Source organism: Dama dama, chromosome 18 (assembly GCF_033118175.1).
Source record: "Dama dama isolate Ldn47 chromosome 18, ASM3311817v1, whole genome shotgun sequence".
Lineage (NCBI taxonomy): Eukaryota > Metazoa > Chordata > Mammalia > Artiodactyla > Cervidae > Dama > Dama dama.
The window spans coordinates 30,888,302-30,909,795 of record NC_083698.1 but is presented as its reverse complement, the minus strand read 5'-3'; the positions used below and the strand labels follow the sequence as shown (position 1 = coordinate 30,909,795).

At 36.5% G+C, this 21,494-nt stretch overlaps 1 protein-coding gene and 1 non-coding gene across 5 annotated transcripts in view; one reads left to right on the top strand and one right to left on the bottom strand.

Annotated features, from left to right (window-relative positions):
- The window catches only part of RUNDC3B (RUN domain containing 3B), a 161,639-nt gene that overhangs the window by 60,835 nt on the left and 79,310 nt on the right, over positions 1 to 21,494 (bottom strand). For all 4 annotated transcript variants that reach the window (XM_061166322.1, XM_061166324.1, XM_061166323.1 and 1 more), the window contains 2 exons: positions 14,495 to 14,584; positions 12,664 to 12,744 (listed from right to left, as the gene is read on the bottom strand). In XM_061166322.1, coding sequence (XP_061022305.1) covers positions 12,664 to 12,744; positions 14,495 to 14,584 — 171 coding nt within the window. The remainder of the gene's footprint in view (positions 1 to 12,663; positions 12,745 to 14,494; positions 14,585 to 21,494) is intronic.
- Positions 9,014 to 9,120, top strand: LOC133073246 (U6 spliceosomal RNA). The gene has a single exon (XR_009696943.1). It is a non-coding gene; the product is annotated as a U6 spliceosomal RNA (small nuclear RNA).

The window sequence follows — 21,494 nt, the reverse complement described above, 5'->3', positions numbered from 1 at the left end:
AAAAATATTAATCTAAACAAAACTGGTTAGACGCCATTAACATCAACTAAGTAAACTTCAAGGAATTTTTTTTAATTACTATGTATTACATCAAGATGAATAAAGAATTCTAAACTTGTATGCATCTAACAAGTTAGTTTAAAAAATATGCAGTAAAAATCAAAGGACCTCAAGGAAAAACCAACAAATCAAATATCATAGTAAAGAACTTACATTTAAATAATTTAAAAGATGAAAAGAGGATAAGTGAGAAAGGACATAAAATACTGCACTAGAACACCACCATTAACAAGCATAATCTAATGAATACTGGACCCACTCACTGGAATACCACTGATTCTAGATCATTTCTCAATAAATTTCAAGGAACTATTATAATAAATATAATATTATGTAGACCACATTCACTAATCGTAACCAAAACAAAGGCACTGAAAATATCTGAAAATTAAAAATTATATTCCAAATAACCTTTGGTCAAAAAAATTATAAAGGAAACTGTACTTCAAACAACAAAAATTAAAAAATAACATCAAACTTTTAGGATGCAGCTAAAGTAGTACTTCAAGGGATGTTTATAAGCCTTATTTACTCATAAGAAAAGAAATAAATTTAAGTTTTAAGAAAGCAAAGATCATAAAAGCTCTGAACAAACGGGGCATAGGGAATATACTTCAATATAATACCAGTTATTTACATTGAGCCCACAGCTAACACCATATTCAATGCTAAAAAGCTGAAAGCTTTTCTTCTAAAATTAGGAATAAGACAAGAGTGCCCACTCTCATCACTTATATTCAACATCGGAAGTCCTAATGAGAGAGCAATTAGGCAAGAAAAGGAACTAAAAGGCATCCAAGTAAAAAAGGAAGAAATAAAACTGTCACTATTCACATATGACATGATATTATACATCAAAATCCTAAAGACTACCAAAAAAAACCTGTTAGAACTTATAAACAAATTCAGTAAAGTTGCAGGATAAATACCAATATACAAAAATCAGTTGCATTTCCATATAATAATGATCAACTATCAGAAAGAGAAATTGAGAACAATGTCATTTTCAGTTGCATCAAAAAAGAATAAAATATCTACAGAAAATTCAACTATGAAGGTGGAAGACCTGTACACCAAACACTATAAGATGCTGATGAAAAACTACAGAAGAAACACTTATATGGAAAGATAATTTTGTGTTCACAAATTGAAAGACTTAATACTATTAAAATGTCCATACTACCTAAATCAATCTACATGTTTAACGTGATGCCTACAAAAATTCCAATGCATTTTTCACAGAAATAAAATGCACAATTCTAAAATTTGTATGGAACCATAACATACACCCAATAGCCAAAGCAATTTAGAGGAAGAAGAACAGAACTGGAGGCATCACACTTCCTGCTTTCAAAATATATTACAAATCTACAGTAATCAAAACAGTACAATACTGGCATAAGTACAGATATACAGATTAATAAAACAGAACAGAGAACCCAGAAATAAACCCATGTATATATTTATGACAAAGGAGTTAAGAACATACAACGGGGAAAGATAGCTTTTCCAACAAATGGTGCTGACAAAACTAGTCAGCCACACACAAAGAATGAAACTAGACCTTATATCTTATACCATATGCATATCATATATCTTGTACTGTATACCATATGCGTATCTTATACCATATGCAAAAATCAATTCTGAATTGATTAAAGATTTGAATACAAGACCCGAAACTGTAAAAATTCTAGAAGAAAACACAGTGGGTTTTGTGTCACAGTGGGTGTTTTGACATCAATCTTGACAACGATTTTCGGATTTGACAGACACACACACACAGTCAAAAAAAAAGCAAAAGCAAAAACTAAGAAGTGGGCCTACATCAGACTAAAAGTCTCCTGCATAGCAAAGGAAGCCAGTGACAGAATGAAAAGGCAACCTCCTGAAAGGGAGGAAATATTTGCAAATCATATATCTGATAAGGAGTTAATATCCAAGGAAACTCAACTGCAAAACAACAACAACAACAACAATGTGACTGAAAAATAGGAAAGGAATGGAGTAAGTATTTTTCAAAAAAAGACATAGAAAGACATACAGTCAACAGGTACATGAAAAGGTACTCAACATCACTTATCATCAGGAAAATGAAAATCAAAATCACAAGATATCACTTAACATCTATCAGAACACATGCATGCACGCATGCTAGGTCGCTTCAGTCGTGTCTGACTCTTTGCAACCCCATAGACTGTAGCCCGCCAGGCTCCTCTGTCCATGGGATTCTCCAGGCAAGAATACTGGAGTAGGTTGCCAATTCCTTCTCCAGAGGATCTTCCCCATCTAGGGATCAAACATGCACCTCTTAAGTCTCCTAAATTGGCAGGTGGGTTCTTTACCACTAGTGCCATCTGTCAAGAATGGCTATCTTAAAAAAAAGAATGGCTATAATCAAAAAGATAAGTGTTGACAAGGATGTGGATGTGGAGAAAAGGAAACCCGTGTCAACTGATAATGGAAAGTCAATTGGATTTTTGGAAAATAGTAGGAAGCTTCCTCAAAAAAATTGAAAATAGAACTACTGTACGGTCCAGCAATCCCACTTCTAGGTATGTATCAAAAGGAAATAAAAACAGAATCTTGAAGAGATATCTAGATTTTCTTCTTTACTGAAGCATAAGTAATCAACATATGGACAAGATCTAAGTGTCCATCAACAGATGAATGGATAAAGAAGATGTGGTGTATACATACATACAGTGGAATCCTATTCAGCCACAAGAGATTAGGAAATCCTGCCAATGGCAACAACATTTAGAATCTTGAGGGTGTTATACTAAGTGAGATAAGTCAAAGACAAATACTGAAGGTTATCACTTACATGTGAAATCTTAAAAGTAAAACATAAAAATAGTGAGCGGAAAAGTGGTTCCCAGAGGGTAGTGAAGACTAGGGAGAGGTTGGCAAAAGGGTACAAACCTTCAGCTGTAAGATTAATAAAGTCTGAGGATCTAATGTTAAACACAGTGATAATAGTTGATAACACTATTGAATAACTGAAATTGGTTACAAAAGTAGAACTTAACATTTAAGTTAAATATGTGAGATGATGGATATGTTAGTTAGTGAGATGGGGAAAATTCTTCCACAAGGTGTACATTATCAGAGGTAGGAAGAATGTATTCAGTTGTGTCCGACTTTTTGTGATCCCATAGACACAGGCTCCTGCCCTGCTCCTCTTCCATGGGGCTTCCCAGGCAAGAATATTGGATTCGGTTGCCATTTCCCTCTCCAGGGGATTTTCCCAATACCAGGAATGGCAGGTGGGTTTTTTACCACTGAGCTATCTGGAAAGTCATATATTATCAGAATATGGTAACAAATCATCATGATGTGCACTTTAAATACCTTAAAATTTTACCTGTCAATGATATCTCAGTAGACCTTATTTTATAAAAAGGTAAGAAAAGATCATCACAAACCCAAAGAAGGTAGAACAAAATAATATAACAACATAAGTAATATATAATTTAAAACCACCCAAGAGAAGAAAGGAAGAACTGATAATAAGGAAGTTCCTTGTGAGGACAAGGAGGAAAATAAAGAATAACTATAGGGATCCAAGGAACTGTATGAACACTTCATGTACATTACCTCATTAGTCCTCATGATAACCCCATGAAGTATAGCTGTACTATCTAATAAGTTCATTCAACAAAGGAAGAAAATGAGGATAAGAGATGAAAAATAGTTGCTTGAGGTCACCCTAGTCAGGGGAACTGGTATCACTCTTTTAGGGAGAACGTTCCATGCAGGCTTCCTAACTATGATGGTACTAAGCAGAGTTTTAGAGAAGATGAGGGAAGTAGCCATGCAAATATCTTGAGAGTGATTGTGTTCCTAGTAGAGAAAACAGAAAGATGCATATGTGGGCTGGGTGTGCTCAAGGATTAACAAGGTGGCCAGTGTTACTGAAGCACAGTGAGTAAGAAGGCAGGGAACGGGACGTGAGGTCAGAGAGGAACTGGAGGCCGGGTAAACTTAGGAATTTTGTCCTTCACTTTGAGTCGGAAGGAAAGCAACTACTGGAAAGTGTTTTCAACAGAGGGAAGAAATTATTTGACATATTCCTAAAGGATCACTCTGGCTGTTCCATGGAGAAAAAATGACAGGAGTCAGAGGTAAAGCTTGAAGACTCTTGCAAATCTCCACATTTAAGTTTAGGAGGTGATAGTGGTGGTACAAAAATATTAACTGATGGATTATGTAAGAGAGAATTCAACACTGACCCCAAAGTTTTTGAGCATAAGCAACTGGCATGCTAGAATTACCATTCTAGGAATGACAAAGACTAAAGGAAGAAGTGTGTTTTTTTTTCAGAGGTGGCGGTGGTGGGATTAGGAGTTCTTTATTGTACATGCTTCATCTGAGGTGCTTATTATACATCCAGGTGGAGATGTCAAGTTGGCAGCTGCCTGTATGAGTCCAGAGTTCAGAGCAGTGTTCTAGGTAGAAGCATACATATGGGAAAGAGCAGTATAGTGTTTAAAGCCGTGAAATTGGATGCAACTACTTAGTGAGTGTAGTCGGAGAAGACAATTCAGAACTGAGCTCGGAAACAGTCCAACATTTAGAGGTTGGGGAAGTGAGAAGAAAGCAGTGAAAGAGATAAGAAGGAGCAAATAGGAGGAAAAGTAGCAAAGTGCTGAGAGGAGGAGTTGTGTGTATCCAACACTGCGCAAAGGTAAGTAAGGTGAGGAAACTGACCTCTGGCTTTGGCAAGGAGACATTCCTGCTGACTCTGAAAAGAGCACTTTCAGTGGTAGGTATTAAAAGCTCCTTTGACTAGCTCAAGAGACGTGAAAGTGGTAGTCGTGTCTGACTCTTTGCACCCCATGGACTGTGGCCCTCCAGGCTTCTCTGTCTGTGGGGCTCTGCAGCCAAGAATACTGGAGTGGGTTGCCAATTCCCTTTTCCACGGGATCTTTCCAACCCAGGGATCGAACCTGGGTCTCCTGCACTGCAGGCAGATTCTTTACCATCTGAGCCATCAAGAGAGAAAGGAGGGAAAAAAAGAGGAGGCACAGTTCTGTCATAAAGGAAAGGGTACTAAGGAATAGCTTAGAAGTGTTGAATGTGGGGTTGGGAAATTTTCTTGGCTCCCTTTTTTAAGAAGGGAAAAATAACAACATGCTTATATGTTATGACATGCAGGAAGATCTAGAAAAAGGGACGTTAATGGAAAGGGTCAACTGCCAGAGCTAAGACCATAGCAGAAGAGAGAGGATGGGGTGCAGTACACAGGCCAAAAGACTGGCCTTTGGTAGAAAAATGCTTAGCTTATCCCTCCTAAGAGGCAAAAAGACAGGGTAAATAGGTCCCTCAGTATCCATGAAGGACTGTTTTCAGGAGCCCCCTGAGATAGCAAAGTCCATGGAAGCTCAAGTCTCTTACATGTCCAAGTCCTGTATACATTTGATTCACAATTGGTTGATTCACAGATATGGAACCTGCAGATATGGACAGCCAACTATATATGAAAAGCTACAGCTAAACTATATATGCAAAGCAATTTAACAGCATACTTGATCATTTACAATCTTTTAAGCTCAGCAATTCTGTCTGCAGAAATTTGCCTCTTTAGGAAATAATCATTCAAAATACAAATGCTTAACCATAAGCATGTTATAATTCACAGTGAAAAACTGAAGGCATTATAAAAGACCAACAATCATCAGCTACTGCTAGACTTTTCTGGCCTAAAATTTATTTAAGAAAAGATGTTTAAAGTTATATCAAGCAGTAACTCAGAAAAATTTATATCTTATCACTGATACACAATTTAAAACTTAATTAAACCAATTTTAAATATGAAATATATCTTAGGATGTTTTCTATTGACATATTTCACGTATTTAGCTTCAGAAGCATAAAACTCTATTTTAAAAGACTAATAACTAGTATTTTCAAAGTTCAACTTCACCAGCAATCAAATAAATGCAAACCAAAAACAACAACAGGATATTTTTTATATAGAGCATTAGGCACACCTTTAAGACTTAATTGTAAATGACAGAGATAGGCCCTGTCACATATTGCTGATATGATCTAAACTGGTACGGCCTCACTGGTGGGCGGTTGGACAGCAAGCTTCAAAAGTTTTAATAACATATATACTATATATCCAAAAAATTCTACTCCAAGATTTTAACCTAAAGAAATAATGATGGTCCTGCATAAAAAGATGTAGTGCAAGGCCATTAACTGCAATACTGTTCATGACAGGGAACTGAATGCACTTCAAAAGTCCAACAATAACTGAGTTAAAATACTATATAAAGAATGAGATTCTATTCATGTTAGGAAATGATGCTATAGAATGATGACTAAGAACATGCAAAAGTGTTCATTATATAGTATTAAGGGAAACAGTTACATGTATATCATGATTCCATTTTAATCAAAGAAAAAATATTCCTATGCACAGAAAAGGCTGAAAGTGATCCGTCAAAATGTTAACAATGCTAGTGGCTGCTCTGTAAAATAAGATTATGAGTGACTTAAGCTTTCTTCTACTTTCGACCTTTCTGTATTTTCTAATTATTGTATAATAAATACCTACTTTCCAAATAAGTTAAAAACAGTAATATGGGGAAGAAGAGACTCTTATACCAGAACCTGGAATGTTAGGTCCATGAATCAAGGCAAATTGGAAGTGGTCAAACAGGAGATGGTGAGAGTGAATGTCGACATTCTAGGAATCAGCGAACTAAAAGGACTGGAATGACCATTATATCTAATATTGTGGGCAAGAAGCCCTTAGAAGAAATGGAGTAGCTATCATAGTCAACAAAAGAGTCTGAAATGCAGTACTTGGATGCAATCTCAAAAACAACAGAATGATTTAAGTTCGTTTCCAAGGCAAACCATTCAATATCACAGTAATCCAAGTCTATGCCCCAACCAGTAAAGCTGAAGAAGCTGAAGTTGAATGGTTCTATGAAGATCTACAAGACCTTCTAGAACTAACACCCAAAAATGATGTCCTTTTCATTACAGGGGACTGGAATGCAAAAGTAGGAAGTCAAGAGATCCCTGGAGTAACAGGCAAATCTGGCCTTGGAGTACAGAATGAAGCAGGGCAAAGGCGAATAGAGTTTTGCCAAGAGAACACACTGATCATAGCCAACACCCTCTCCCAACAACACAAGAGAAGACTCTACACATGGACATCACCAGATGGTCAATTCCAAAATCAGACTGATTATATTCCTTGCGGCCAAAGATGGAGAAGCTCTATACAGTCAGCAAAAACAAGACTGGGAGCTGACTGTGGCTCAGGTCATGAACTCCTTATTGCCAAATTCAGACTTAAATTGAAGAAGGTAGGGCAAACCACTAGACCATTCAGGCATGACCTAAATCAAATGCCTTACAATTATACAGTGGAAGTGAGAAATAGATTCAAGGGATTAGATATGATAGACAGAGTGCCTGAAGAACTATGGACAGAGGTTTGTGACACTGAACAGGAGGCAGTAATCAAGACCATCCCCAAGAAAAAGAAAAGCAAAAAGGCAAAATGGTTGTCTGAGGAGGCCTTACAAATAGCTGAGAAAAGAAGACAAGTGAAAGGCAAAGGAGAAAAGGAAAGATATACCCATTTGAAGGCAGAGTTTCAAAGAATAGCAAGGAGAGATAAGAAAGCCTTCCTAAGTGAACACTGCAAAGAAACAGAGGAAAACAATAGAATGGGAAAGACTAGAGATCTCTTCAACAAAATTAGAGATATCAAAGGAACATTTCATGCAAAGATGGGCTCGATAAAGGACAGAAATGGTATGGACCTAACGGAAGCAGAAGATATTAAGAAGAGGTGGCAAGAATACACAGAAGAACTATACAAAAAAGATCTTCATGACCCAGATAATCACAATGGTGTGATCACTCATCTAGAGCTAGTCATCCTGGAATGTGAAGTCAAGGGGGCCTTAGGAAGCATCACTATGAACAAAGTTAGCGGAGGTGATGGAATTCCAGTTGAGCTAGTTCAAATCCTAAAAGATGATGATGCTGTGGAAGTGCTGCACTCAATATGCCAGCAAATTTGGAAAACTCAGAAGTGGCCACAGGGCTGAAAAAGGTCAGTTTTCATTCCAACCCAAAGAAAGGCAATGCCAAAGAATGCTCAAACTAACACACAATTGCACTCCTCTCACACGCTAGCAAAGTAATGCTCAAAATTCTCCAAGCCAGGCTTCAACAATGCATGAACCGTGAACTTGCAGATGTTAAAGCTGGATTTAGAAAAGGCAGAGGAACCAGAGATCAAATTGCCAACATCCACTGGATCATCAAAAAAGCAAAGTAGAAAAATATCTACTTCTGCTTTACTGACTATGCCAAAGCCTTTGACTGTGTGGATCCAAATAAACTGTGGAAAGTTCTTAAAGGGATGGGAATACCAGACCACCTAACTTGCCTCCTGAGAAATCTGCATGCAGGTCAAGAAGCAACAGTTAGAACTGGACATGGAACATTGGGAAAGGAGTTCCACACTGGGAAAGGAGTACGTCAAGGCTGTATATTGTCACCCTGCTTATTTAACTTATATGCAGATTACATCATGAGAAATGCTGGGCTGGATGAAGCATTAAGCTGGAATCAAGATTGCTGGGAGAAATATCAATAACCTCAGATAGGCAGATGACACCACCCTTATGGCAGAAAGTGAAGAAGAACTAAGGAGCCTCTTGATGAAAGTGAAAGAGGAGAGTGAAAAAGTTAGCTTAAAGCTCAACATTCAGAAAACTAAGATCATGGCATCTGGTTCCATCACTTCATGGCAAATAGATGGAGAAACAGTGGGAACAGTGGCAGACTTTTTGGGGGTTGGGGGCTCCAAAATCACTGCAGATGGTGACTGCAGCCATGAAATTAAAAGACGCTTACTCCTTGGAAGAAAAGTTATCACCAACCTAGACAGCATATTAAAAAGCAGAGTCATGTGCTCGCTTCGGCAGCACATATACTAAAATTGGAACGATACAGAGAAGATTAGCATGGCCCCTGCGCAAGGATGACACGCAAATTCGTGAAGCGTTCCATATTTTTAAATAAAAAAAAGAAGAGAAAAGAAGATAAAAAGCAGAGTCATTACTTTGCCAACAAAGGTCCATCTAGTCAAAGCTATGGTTTTTCTAGTAGTCATGTCTGGATGTGAGAGTTGGACTATAAAGAAAGCTGAGCGCTGAAGAACTGATGCTTTTGAACTGTGGTGTTGGAGATAATGCTTGAGAGTCCCTTGGGCTACAAGGAGACCCAACCAGTCCATCCTAAAGGAAATCAGTCCTGAATATTCAATGGAAGGACTGATGTTGAAGCTGAAACTCCAATCCTTGGCCACCTGATGTGAAGAACTAACTCATTTGAAAAGACCCTGATGCTAGGAAAGATTGAAGGTGGGAGGAGAAGGGGACAACAGAGGGTGGAGGTTGGAGGGCAACATCAACTCAATGGACATGAGTTTGAGTAAACACCAGGAGTTTGTGATGGACAGGGAAGCCTGGCGTGCTGCAGTCCATGGGGTCAAAGAGTTGGACATGACTGAGAGACTGAACTGAATTGAGACTCTTATAATTAGGCATCAAATAGAATTTTTAAACATGTGTCTAACACAGGCACATATTAGTGGAAGTCATTCAATTTTTTAAACATTGGTTCTTTATGACTATTAGGATAGTTTAAATCTTTCTAAAAAGAACACCTCCATGGTCAGTAATGCTAGCTGGGTTATGACTAGGTTGAACTGATATTTCTCTTCTTGTTCTTGTATCCTTTATATAACAAGATGGCAGGAATCCTCTGTTATATAATGACTACAAAGGAATAAATATATGTTTGGATTACTGCACAGAATGAGGAAATTGGAAAAAAAAAAAAAACTGGACAAAAGGTGACTAAGCAGCTGAAGACACAGAATGCAGATCATTAAATTCATTCTGAGGGTACCAGGGGAGAAGGTTCCATGATTGTAACTTTTTAAAAGCACTGTAATAATCACTACATTCTCTCATTTCAGAAGAGAGGAAAATTTGCATTTATGATTATCTTTATATTTTAAATCATTTCCTAAATCACTAAAAACTGCCTTTCTATCTGCATGCTAATGACCAAACTCCTATCTCCAACTGTCATTTTGCTCTCTAATTTCAGATCTGTGGCCCACTCGGCACAAATCTGCTGTGTGTCTATGGACAAACTACTTAACCTCTCTGTGTTTCAGTTTTTCACTTAAAAATAAGGATAGCAGTGCCAACCTCACTGATTTTTGAGGAGATTAATGAGTTAACAGAAGTAAAGCACTTAACACAATGCCTTATAAACATGCAATAAATAGTATTACTCATATTCACTAGTATTATTTTGAACTGTTAGTTATCTCCACAAAGTGTCCTATAAATCCAGTAAATCCCCAGTGTTAATTTCATGCCTGTTCAAAACATTTTGGTGTGTTTCTTTTCTAGATCTAATGTAACAAAATTACCCATTTCCCAAGGGATCCTAACTTAAGTTAGAAATCTTTGTACCATAATACTCTATTCCTCCTTCTCCTTCATCATCTAAAAAATCTTCACACTCCTAGCTCTGAAATCATAGTGACTTCTCTTACTAGACGGTGATTATTTTCCGTACGGGGATTGTATTCCTTTATAGAAGTTTACAGAGTTCCTATACTGTTGACATCTAAGAAGAAACCTAGCAAAGTTTTTTTCCTGTCTTCAGTTCAGTTCAGTTGCTCAGTCGTGTCTGACTCTTTGGGACCCCCATGGACTGCAGCACGCCAGGCCTCCCTGTCCATCACCAACTCCTGGAGCTTACTCAAACTCATGTCCATTCAGTCAGTGATCCCATCCAACCATCTCATCCTCTGTCATCCCCTTCTCCGCCTGCCTTCTATCTTTCTCAGCATCAGTGTCTTTTCAAATGAGTCAGCTCTTCGCATCAGTTGGCCAAAGTATTGGAGTTTCAGCTTCAGCATCAGTCCTTCCATTGAATATTCAGGACTGATCTCCTTTAGGAGGGACTGGTTGGATCTCTCTGCAGTCCAAGGGACTCTCAATAGTCGTCTCCAACACCACAGTTCAAAAGCATCGATTCTTCGGTGCTCAACTTTCTTTATGGTCCAACTCTCACATCCATACACGACCACTGGAAAAACATAGCCTTGACTAGACGGACCTTTGTTGGCAAAGTAACAACTGTGCTTTTTAATATGCTGTCTAGGTTGGTGATAACTTTTCTTCCAAGGAGTAAGCGTCTTTTAATTTCATGGCTGCAGTCACCATCTGCAGTGATTTTGGAGCCCCCAACCCCCAAAAAGTCTGCCACTGTTCCCACTGTTTCTCCATCTATTTGCCATGAAGTGATGGAACCAGATGCCATGATCTTAGTTTTCTGAATGTTGAGCTTTAAGCTAACTTTTTCACTCTCCTCTTTCACTTTCATCAAGAGGCTCCTTAGTTCTTCTTCACTTTCTGCCATAAGGGTGGTGTCATCTGCCTATCTGAGGTTATTGATATTTCTCCCAGCAATCTTGATTCCAGCTTAATGCTTCATCCAGCCCAGCATTTCTCATGATGTAATCTGCATATAAGTTAAATAAGCAGGGTGACAATATACAGCCTTGACATACTCCTTTCCCAATGTGGAACCAGTCTGTTGTTCCATGTCCAGTTCTAACTGCTGCTTCTTGACCTACATACAGATTTCTCACGAGGTGGGTCAGGTGGTCTGGTATCCCCATCTCTTTCAGAATTTTCCACAGTTTATTTGGATCCACACAGTCAAAAGCTTTGGCATAGTCAATAAAGCAGAAATAGATGTTTTTCTGGAACTCTCTTGCTTTTTCTGATCCAGCAGATGCTGGCAATTTGATCTCTGGTTCCTCTGCCTTTCCTGCCTTATGCACTCAATAAATGCATCTTCTGTGTATGTATACACATACATCTATTACTTACAGACATATATTACTCACTCTCTCTCCCTTATAGTTTTGGCCTATCATAACATTTCAGAAATATATATTATTCAGGAAATAAGTTATGCAAGCAGATCTTAAGAAAAATTTTAGATTTCACCTGATTTATTTTTAATGCTGATGAGACTGTGGGAAACCTCTGACTCTCACACAATGTTGGTATTAGGATAAAGTGATACAACACTAAGAACAGACTTTAAGAGTCACAAAATTTTTCATTGTAGTTACGTAAATAACTCTGGAAATTAACAAAAGAAACAAAATAAAATTATTTGCACAAAAATGTTCATTATTATTTTCATTATAATGGAGGTAACATGAAAACCGATCTAAATAATGAATTATAGTTTTGAAATCTCAATGGACTAGTATAGAGCTATTAATGCTATTATATTAACTACAGAAGTAGAAATAGATGCTGTTTTCAAAGACTATATTTATGCCATGGTTATAATTATATAAAAACTATATATTTATATATATACTAAAAATGCAACTGGAGTTCATATTTTTGAATGATTTTTGGTACTGAAATAAATGTTCTATAAAAGGTAATTTTAGTCAGATGAATATATAAGACATTCAACTATAAATTAAGATTTCAAAATATCAAATACCTTTGGGTAAACCTCAAATATGGTATATAGTCTATTACAGCAGGAAGGTTGCCATCCAATCTTTCTCCCTTTAGGCAGAAGCTAAGACAACAGACAATAAATATATTAATACATAAAAATTTAAATCACAGTGTTATAAACAAGTCTTATTAGAGACATTTGTTTCATCAAACTGCAGATGAATTTTTTATTTGTAATTTAAATGTGACTTGTTACAATCACCTCAATAAAAATAATTCTACCTTCAATATCAAGGGCTTACAAAAATTAGTAACACTATTACATACATACATCATGCAAAAGTAAAGTTTACTGAGAAATCTGTACAAATACTATTTACATAGCTCATTTCATCTTGGTCTTTATTAGACTCCAAAGATGTCACTGGAGTCGTTTCAAATGAAGAGCTGTTCTCAGTCACATGCAAACTCTCAGGTGACAGTGAATAGTTCCTAAAGAGGTCTGACTGCTTAGGAAAACCATATATGAACTACTGCCTTTTGGTTCCTCTGGGAAGTTTTGCTGCTAAAATACCTACTCTAATATATTAATATCAAGGGTGCAGGATGTATTTTTCCAGACTTAAATAAGGAGAGAATCAAAGTGGCCACATTTTATATGGGCTTTCCTTCATTGACAAAAACATTACCAATGTATCATTAAGACATTTGCTTTCTACACAATATCAAAGGGCTACAACAAACCAAGAGTTTATATTATTATCCCAGTTTTGTTTTCAACCAAAAAATAAATTGTAAAGGATTTAGACAGAGCCAGCAGCATATAGTAAAAAGTCAACACCCTTAGAGAAATCATGAAGACAGCCTTCATGCTGCATTCACCACATTCATCCCAAACAATTAAGTTAATTAACCAAATCCCACTTTATCAAATTTCAAATAGAGGAAAGTTATACTTACAAAGAGAAAAGTATTTTGAAAAAGAAGTGACTTACTAGAAAAAAGTAACTTGAGTGAAACTGAGGAACTTAAGGAACTGACTGACTTAACCCTTCCTCAGTTAATTTACGTTTAAGACAGTCTCTTTTTCGAGAGCAATATTTTTTAGTTCAAGACCTAAAAGCAGATTTTTAAGTTTTATGCTTATTTGCTAACAGTGGATTTTTAAGTGATATATTTCAATGAAAATATAACCCTTAATTCTCAGGTTTGAATTCTTATTATAGACAAACCTTCTACTTTTAGTACAATGTAAAATCTTAGATCAATAAATGAAATGCAAAAGGATGCTCCAAACAACCTACGAAGAACTTAGAATGTCCGTTTTTAGTACTTGTAATCTTAGTCTGGAATCAACTCAATTGTTGATAATAAAAGCAAATATTAACAAAAATTTTAATACTCCAGAAACAAAACAAGAAACATAAGGTATCTAAAACAGCCTGTCAAGATCCTCTTTATCTCACCACATGAGAAAATGAAAATCTTTCTGGCTATGAATCAACATTAGTATATTTCTTTTTCATTTTAAAACAGTAGTTGAAAAATACTAAGAGATAAGATCTAAAGCCTTCCTTCAGTGCTACCAGAATACACCATTTTTTTGGTCAGGGGGATGTGGTCCAAGCTTTCTTTTTCCCAAGCCAGAGAGCAAACAAGTTTTGTCAGTTAATACCTTAAGTTTAAGAGAGCCTCTTTTTTTAGAGCAAACCTATTTATAAAACTGATCTCATTATAAATGGAACAACACAAATCAAACCAATATCCAACTGCATGCTTTACTTAGAAAACTGAAAGAAAATAATCATAAGCAGAAACTATTTTGAGGTAGAATAATTTTAAATCAGAATACATACAGTTAGATGAAGTACCTGAAATCAATAGCATTGAGTCCAAGGAGCATGCCAGCAAGCATATTTGCTTCCTCACCCAAGACAATTGCTCCATCTTCATAAAATCTCCTAAAAAATGAAATGGGTGAATATATATTAAAAGCAGACTGAAGCTTCAGCTACAGGAATCACTTAGAGCCCAAGCTAGAGTAGAAAGAACTAAAATTGATTTAATTTGTCAAAACAAGAACATACTTGGATCACTTAAATCTTGCACATACTTAGCAGAATAAAAAAGCTGCCATTGTAACAAGGAAAAAATCATTCTAAGTGTTTACATGTCTCTTAAAAAGAATCTTCAAAGTGACTCGTTTAGTAGGCCTACATTGTCTAACATTTTTCCAAGACTGAGGCAATATATATGTAAACTGAAAGGTGGTAAACACAGTCATTTAAACCGGTCTCCTTTCAAAACTATGTAGATTATTTTTCTACTAATATACAGAGAACAAACACAAACATACATTGTTTTTCTGTAATTCCAAGGGTTATTAACCAAACTAAGAAGTAGGAAGACGTGATTAATAGTAATTTATGCTAACCTTTAACATTACAATACTAATAGGGCAGATGGGCTACCTAGGTGGCCGCATACGAAAAAGAAAGTGTTCACTGTATCTCTGACAAAATGTGAATATGAATCTATCTCTGTTAATTCTTGTGAAGCCTTCTGTTTTGGTTCATGCTAATTTTTATAATATTAAAGTTTTATTTTAAAATATTTAAAATAAATATTTTGAAAAAATATCATTTAATATGGGCTTAAGGTGTTTTTCCACAGAAGAATCTAAGATTATTGAATTCATTTTTCAAACAGTATCAAAAACTTGTTTATGTTCAGTAACAGGGATAATAAAATTGTTATTGTCTTGCTCTTTTCCATATTCTTGAGCTTATAGAGCAGAGAAGGCAATGGCAACCCACTCCAGTGTTCTTGCCTGGAAAATCCCATGGACAGAGGAGCCTGGTGGGCTGCCGTCTATGGGGTCGCACAGAATCAGACATGACAAGCGACTTAGCAGCAGCAGCAGCAGCAGAGCTTATAAAGACTGCATATAAAGTTTATATTCTTATGTTACTATCATCAATTCTGAGTAGTCCACAGTTTACCAAATACTTTTATAATCATATTACTTGATACTTGCAAAGCTGATGAAATAAATGCAGAAGCAATTGTCATTCATTTCAATTTCATTATAAAGAAGAGAGACAGGTTTAAACAGTTTGCCCAAGATTATGTTGATAAACTTATCAAGGAGAAAACCAATTTTTACTTAAGTTCTACATCTTTTCTACTGAACCATGATACTTCCTGTAAAATAAAAATATTTAAAGAGAATTTAACCTCTGTTGCGGCCTGTAAGAAATTTTACATGAATAAAAAGTACAAAGGAAAATACAACTATTTACCCTCTGACAGATGTAAGGCTACAAACAAATATGGTGGGAAGACTAGATGCTCTTTCTTGGAAATACGTAAATTTACATTTCTTGAAAATGTAAATGAATAGTTACCATTTACATAAAAGGAGAAAAACTAAAAGTTTCAGCCTAACAAAGATCAGTAAAATAAATGGAAGAAATTCCTACATATTCAACTGAGGTGTTCCACAAAATGGTAAAGATATTTAGACAAAACTAAACATCTGAGATTTTGTCACTGCCTCAATGGCTAAATTGGCTGTTGACAGAATATTTGATCAACTCCTTGAAGAACTATGATTCCAATGGTTCTACACCACCACTGCCTACGGGACACATGCATTTATTCTGGCGTTTGACATCGGCAATCACCCATAATTCCCAGTATTTCCCTATATGAGAACAGGTGTATTTTTATTTGCCACCTTGAGCTCATCATGTTTAAAAGTACATTCTAAGAATCAGGTCAAAACTATTTTTGCTTGCTTTCTAATGTTAATATTATACTAGGAACTAATGAAAAATACCTAAAACAAAAACTAAATGGTTTTAGAAAAATTTTGAGCAAGCTTAAAGGTAATTTATATACCCTATGTTTTATATACCATTTTGTTTTACTGAGGTCTTCTGGCCTTTATTTTACTATTGATGTTTTAAGCTAACCCAGGGGCTTCCCTGATAGCTCAGTTGGTGGAATCCACCTGCAATGCAGGAGACCTCAGTTCGATTCCTGAGTCAGGAAGATCTGCTGGAGAAGGGATAGGCTACCCACTCTCGTATTCTTGGGCTTCCCTTCTGGCTCAGCTGGTAAAGAATCTGCCTGCAATGCAGGAGACCTGGGTTCAGTCCCTGGGTTGGGAAGATCCTGTGGAGAAGGGAAAGGCTACGCACTCCAGTACTCTGACCTGGAGAATTCCATGGACTACAGTCCATGGGGTCGCAAAGAGTCAGACATGACTGAGCAACTGTCACCGTCACATAAGTTTTTACACTAGATGTGAGATCAGTTAATTCCACTTAAAACCATATCTGAAACATAATATTACACAGACCTGTTTTAATACGCCTCTACTGTAACAGAGGGGAGGGGAGGACAAACAGAAGAGGAAAGGCTAGTTAAGAGAACTGTCCATTGTATGCTGAACTTTTTCATTATTAGATCTGATTAAGAAAATAAATTAAGTAAATGCACCTAAAGAAATCTATCAACATTTAGGTTTCATTTATATACTATCATTTAATCAAAGATACAAGTCATTCATGTGTATTAAAGAGGCAGAAGCTATCACAAAAAACTGTTTTATTCCCTTAATCAAGCCAATATATCAATAATTCTGACTGAAAATCTGATTCTTGTTATCAATACTTTCAAAGACTTCTAAAGACTGTAAACTTTCAATCTCTTCATTTTACCTCACAGAAAAATTGGAACATTTTTATATAACCAAGATTATGTAACCAATGAGCCAAGAGTAAAGGCTAAGATGACTAATAAGGTGTACAGTAAAAAAATTCCCTTTTGTTGAAAATATTTTTTGTCCTAAGGAAAATATTTTTACGAGAAGGGTCTAAACCAAAAACAGCACATTGGCTTGCAAAAATGGATTATAAATATTGAAAGTAGCAAGATGAAAAATAAATTTAAAACTTCTATTTAAAGAGTTATATGTTAGACTGTATCTTTAAAGAAGTTTTGCATTTTAGAAACAAAGGCACATTGTCAGCAACTCTTTGATATTACTGTGATCTGGAAGAAAAGTCCCCAGTTTCTATCAGGTGTACTCTTTCCAATTATTTCTATGTTGACTACAAAAATATTAGACACTAGAAAGGTACTTAAAATAACACTCAAATAACAATAATCTTTTTCTCAACACATATAATTTAATTCCAATTGAAATACATCTACAATGCCATCTTTAGTGCTTATTCTGAAGGACTATTTTAAAACCTTTCAGGTACTTTAGTAACAAATATCCTTTGGATGGGGAGTGAACCACCAGAATAGATGATGTTGATACTGAACAATATCATGCTTCAAAATTTATTTTGAGAGTCACAAGTTATTCTACACACTAAAAGTGCAATACTCAAATATGAGAAAGCTTATTTTATAAGCCAAAGAAATTCCATTACCAATATCTTGTTCTCTTCCCCAGTTTAGTCTTTATTTAAGAAGCTTGAAGTGGGGGGAGATAAGATTCTCCCTCATGACTTACAAAACAAATTACAGCATTACAAAGAAATGTTCTGTTCTATTCAAAGACAAGGTGAATCAGAATGAAAAGATAGCCAAAAAAATCAATCTCCAAACAGTCTTGCTAAGAATGTGAGATTCTCTATTTTATCAACAAATACATCATGCAGCAAGAACTGTGTTATATACTAGAGATAAAATGATAAAGAAGGTAAACATGACCCCACTTTATGAAACTTATTGTCTAGGGGAGAGGACAGGCAATAAACAGAAGAAACAGACAATCAGAGATGGCAAGCAGTATAAAATAAGAACTAGGTTGTTGAGGTGGAGAAAAAGTAAAGATAAATCCAACTTGGAAGAAGGGCATTGGGAAAGATATTCTCAAGTAAGTGTTTATTCTGGGACCTTAGGCCCAAAGAAGTCTGAAAACAGGGCTTTGGAGGCCAAAGCCTGTACTGAACGCTAGGCACAGTTGTAAGTGCTTTACATGAATTATCTTGCTTAATTTCACCAACAATTATTATGACACAGAGGGAGTATGAAATTTACCCAAGATTCCAAAGCTAGAAAGTGGTGAAACCAGGATCTGACTCTAGGAAATGTGTTTGCAGAGCCTGCTGGCTAAAGTAATGAGAAAGCATTTAAAGTGGGAATTGACAGGATCCCATTTACAATGCTTTTTAAGAAGACTGGCTGGAAGCTGGGTGGCTACTGGCGTGGGGCAAACTGGAATCTCAGTTGGGAGGCTAACAGGGGAGGATGTAGGCAAGAGATGGGAGAGGTATGCATTACTGCTACAGCCATAATGATAAAGGCAAACGGATAGATTCGAAACAGATTCTGGAAATAGGATCAAAAAGACTTGCTAATGGAATGGCTGCAATGAGTGAAGGTGAAAAAGGAATCAAATATGAATTTAGATTTTGACTTCATTGGCCATTTAGGTAAGGCAATGAAACAACTTTCAAAGAATGGGGTGAACAGGGTTAGAGGGGAGAAGAATCAAGAAATCTGAACAAAAAAAAAAATCTACAAACAACAAATGCTGGAGAGGAGGTGGAGAAAAGGAAAAAACCCTCTTGCATTGTTGGTGGGAATGTAAATTGATACAGCCACTATGGAAGAAGTACAGAGATTCCTTAAAAAAAACTAGGAATAAAACTACCATATGACCCAGCAACCCAACCACTGGGCAGATACCCTGAGGAAACCATAACTGGAAAAGACACATGTACCCCAGTGTTCACTGCAGCACTATTTATAAAAGTTAGTACATGCGAGCAACCCAGATGTCCATCAACAGAAGAACAGATAAAGAAGCTGTGGTATGTATATACAATGGAATATTACTCAGTCATAAAAAGGAATGCATTTGAGTCAGTTCTAATGAGGTGGATGAACCTAGAGCCTATTAAACAGAGTCAAGTAAGTCAGAAAGAGAAAATAAATACCGTATATTAACACATATATATGGAATCTAGAAGGACGGTACTGATGAACCTATTTGCAGGGCAGCAATGGATGTGCAGACATAGAGAACAGCCTTACGGACGTGGGGTCGGGGGAAACAGGGGTGGGATGAATGGACAGAGTAGTACGGAAACATGAAGTGAAGTGAAGTCGCTCAGTCATGTCTGACTCTTTGAGACCCCATGGACTGTAGCCCTCCAGGCTCCTCGGTCCATGGGATTTTCCAGGCAAGAATACTGAACTGGGCTGCCATTTCCTTCTCCGGGGGATCTTCCCGACCCAGGGATCGAACCCGGGTCTCCTGCATTGCAGACAGATGCTTTACCGTCTGAGCCACACAGGAAGCTCTCGTAGGGAAACATATACACTACCATATGTAAAACAGCGGGAACTTGCTGAAGGACTCAGGGAACTCAAAGTAGGGCTCTGTGACAACCTAGAGGGGTGGGATGGGGTGGGAGGTGGAAGGGAGGTTCAGGAGAGAGGGGACGTTATGTGTACCTATGGCTGATTCATACTGATGTATTGCAGAAACCCACACAATACAGTGAAGCAATTATCCTTCAATTAAAAATAAATAAATTTTTAAAAATCTCCAGAGACAGGTGCAGTTGTGAGAGAAAGAACAGCAGAGAACAGAAGACTGGGCGCAGAGAATACTGACACAAAGAAGCTGTGAACAGTAAAAGAAGCCTGAGAAACAGCAAGTGGGGAGACAGAAAAGCCAGGGAGTGTTATGTAAGTAAAAAACAGAGGTTTTTCAATAAAGAAGTTTTCAACTCTTTTAGCCGGACTATGGAGTACAATGCGGACAGAGAAATGTTCATGATATTTGGGTGGCTTATGGATTATTGGTATTCTTTTAAAAATCATCTTTGAAAGTAAAAAAAAAAAAGTATACTTCTTAATTAAAAAAACATTTCATTGCTAAAAAAAAATAAATAAAAATCATCTTTGGTGGAGTGGTAGAGGCAGAGGCTAGAGAAGAATGAAGAGTGATTCTGAGGTAAGGAGATGACAACAGTGTGTATAAAGATGTGTGAGAAGTTTGGTGATGAAGCAGAACATGGAAATGAGCCATATGAGAGAGAAATACTGGTTCTAGGGAGAAAGTTTTTCCTTTTAAGATAGGGGATACCAGTACACACTTCTGTATGGGTGGGAATGATTCAGAAATGGCAAGAGATGGAGGACCAGGAGTGAGAGAGGTGATGATAACTAAAGGAAAAGGTGAATGCGGGGCAGGACCTAGAAGAAAGACTGGCAGGAGAGACATTCCATTGCAACAACAACAAAAAAAACCAAAGAGAATGTGGGTAAGGTGTGTTTGGCGACAGAATGACAGCTTTAATTTACAGCAAGTTCAATTTTCTAATGAAAGGAGGCCTTGTACTAGTAGCTTAATGGAAATATCTAGTTCTCTCTAAATTTTAAAATGGCAGTTAGAATTGTTTTTACTCTCAGGTCACAAGTCTGTATCAATGACCAGGAAGATTCTTATTGCAGTCTTGTCTTTACTATAGACTAATACCAAATATACTCTGAAGCTTTTTCTTCTTTCCAGGAATACGTGGAATTATTTCTTGAAAGCAAATTTAAAATGAACACATCTTTGAAACAAAATTTATTAAAAGAGAGCTTTTGGGTATTTAATAAGCCAAAATATTTTATAGACAAAACAAAAAGCTGTGGCAGCAGTCCACAAGCACCTTTTAATAATTTTTTTTATCTTAATAATGTAAAACTTTTAAACAGATTAAAATTCCTAAGGTCTTTATTTCTTGAAAGATTTGGTAATTTATCACTATCTTATCTACCTTTCTATAGTTAAAAAAAGTGTTTAGCCAACTATTTTTTTTTTCGCTTTGTGACAGCTGAGTAATTTTT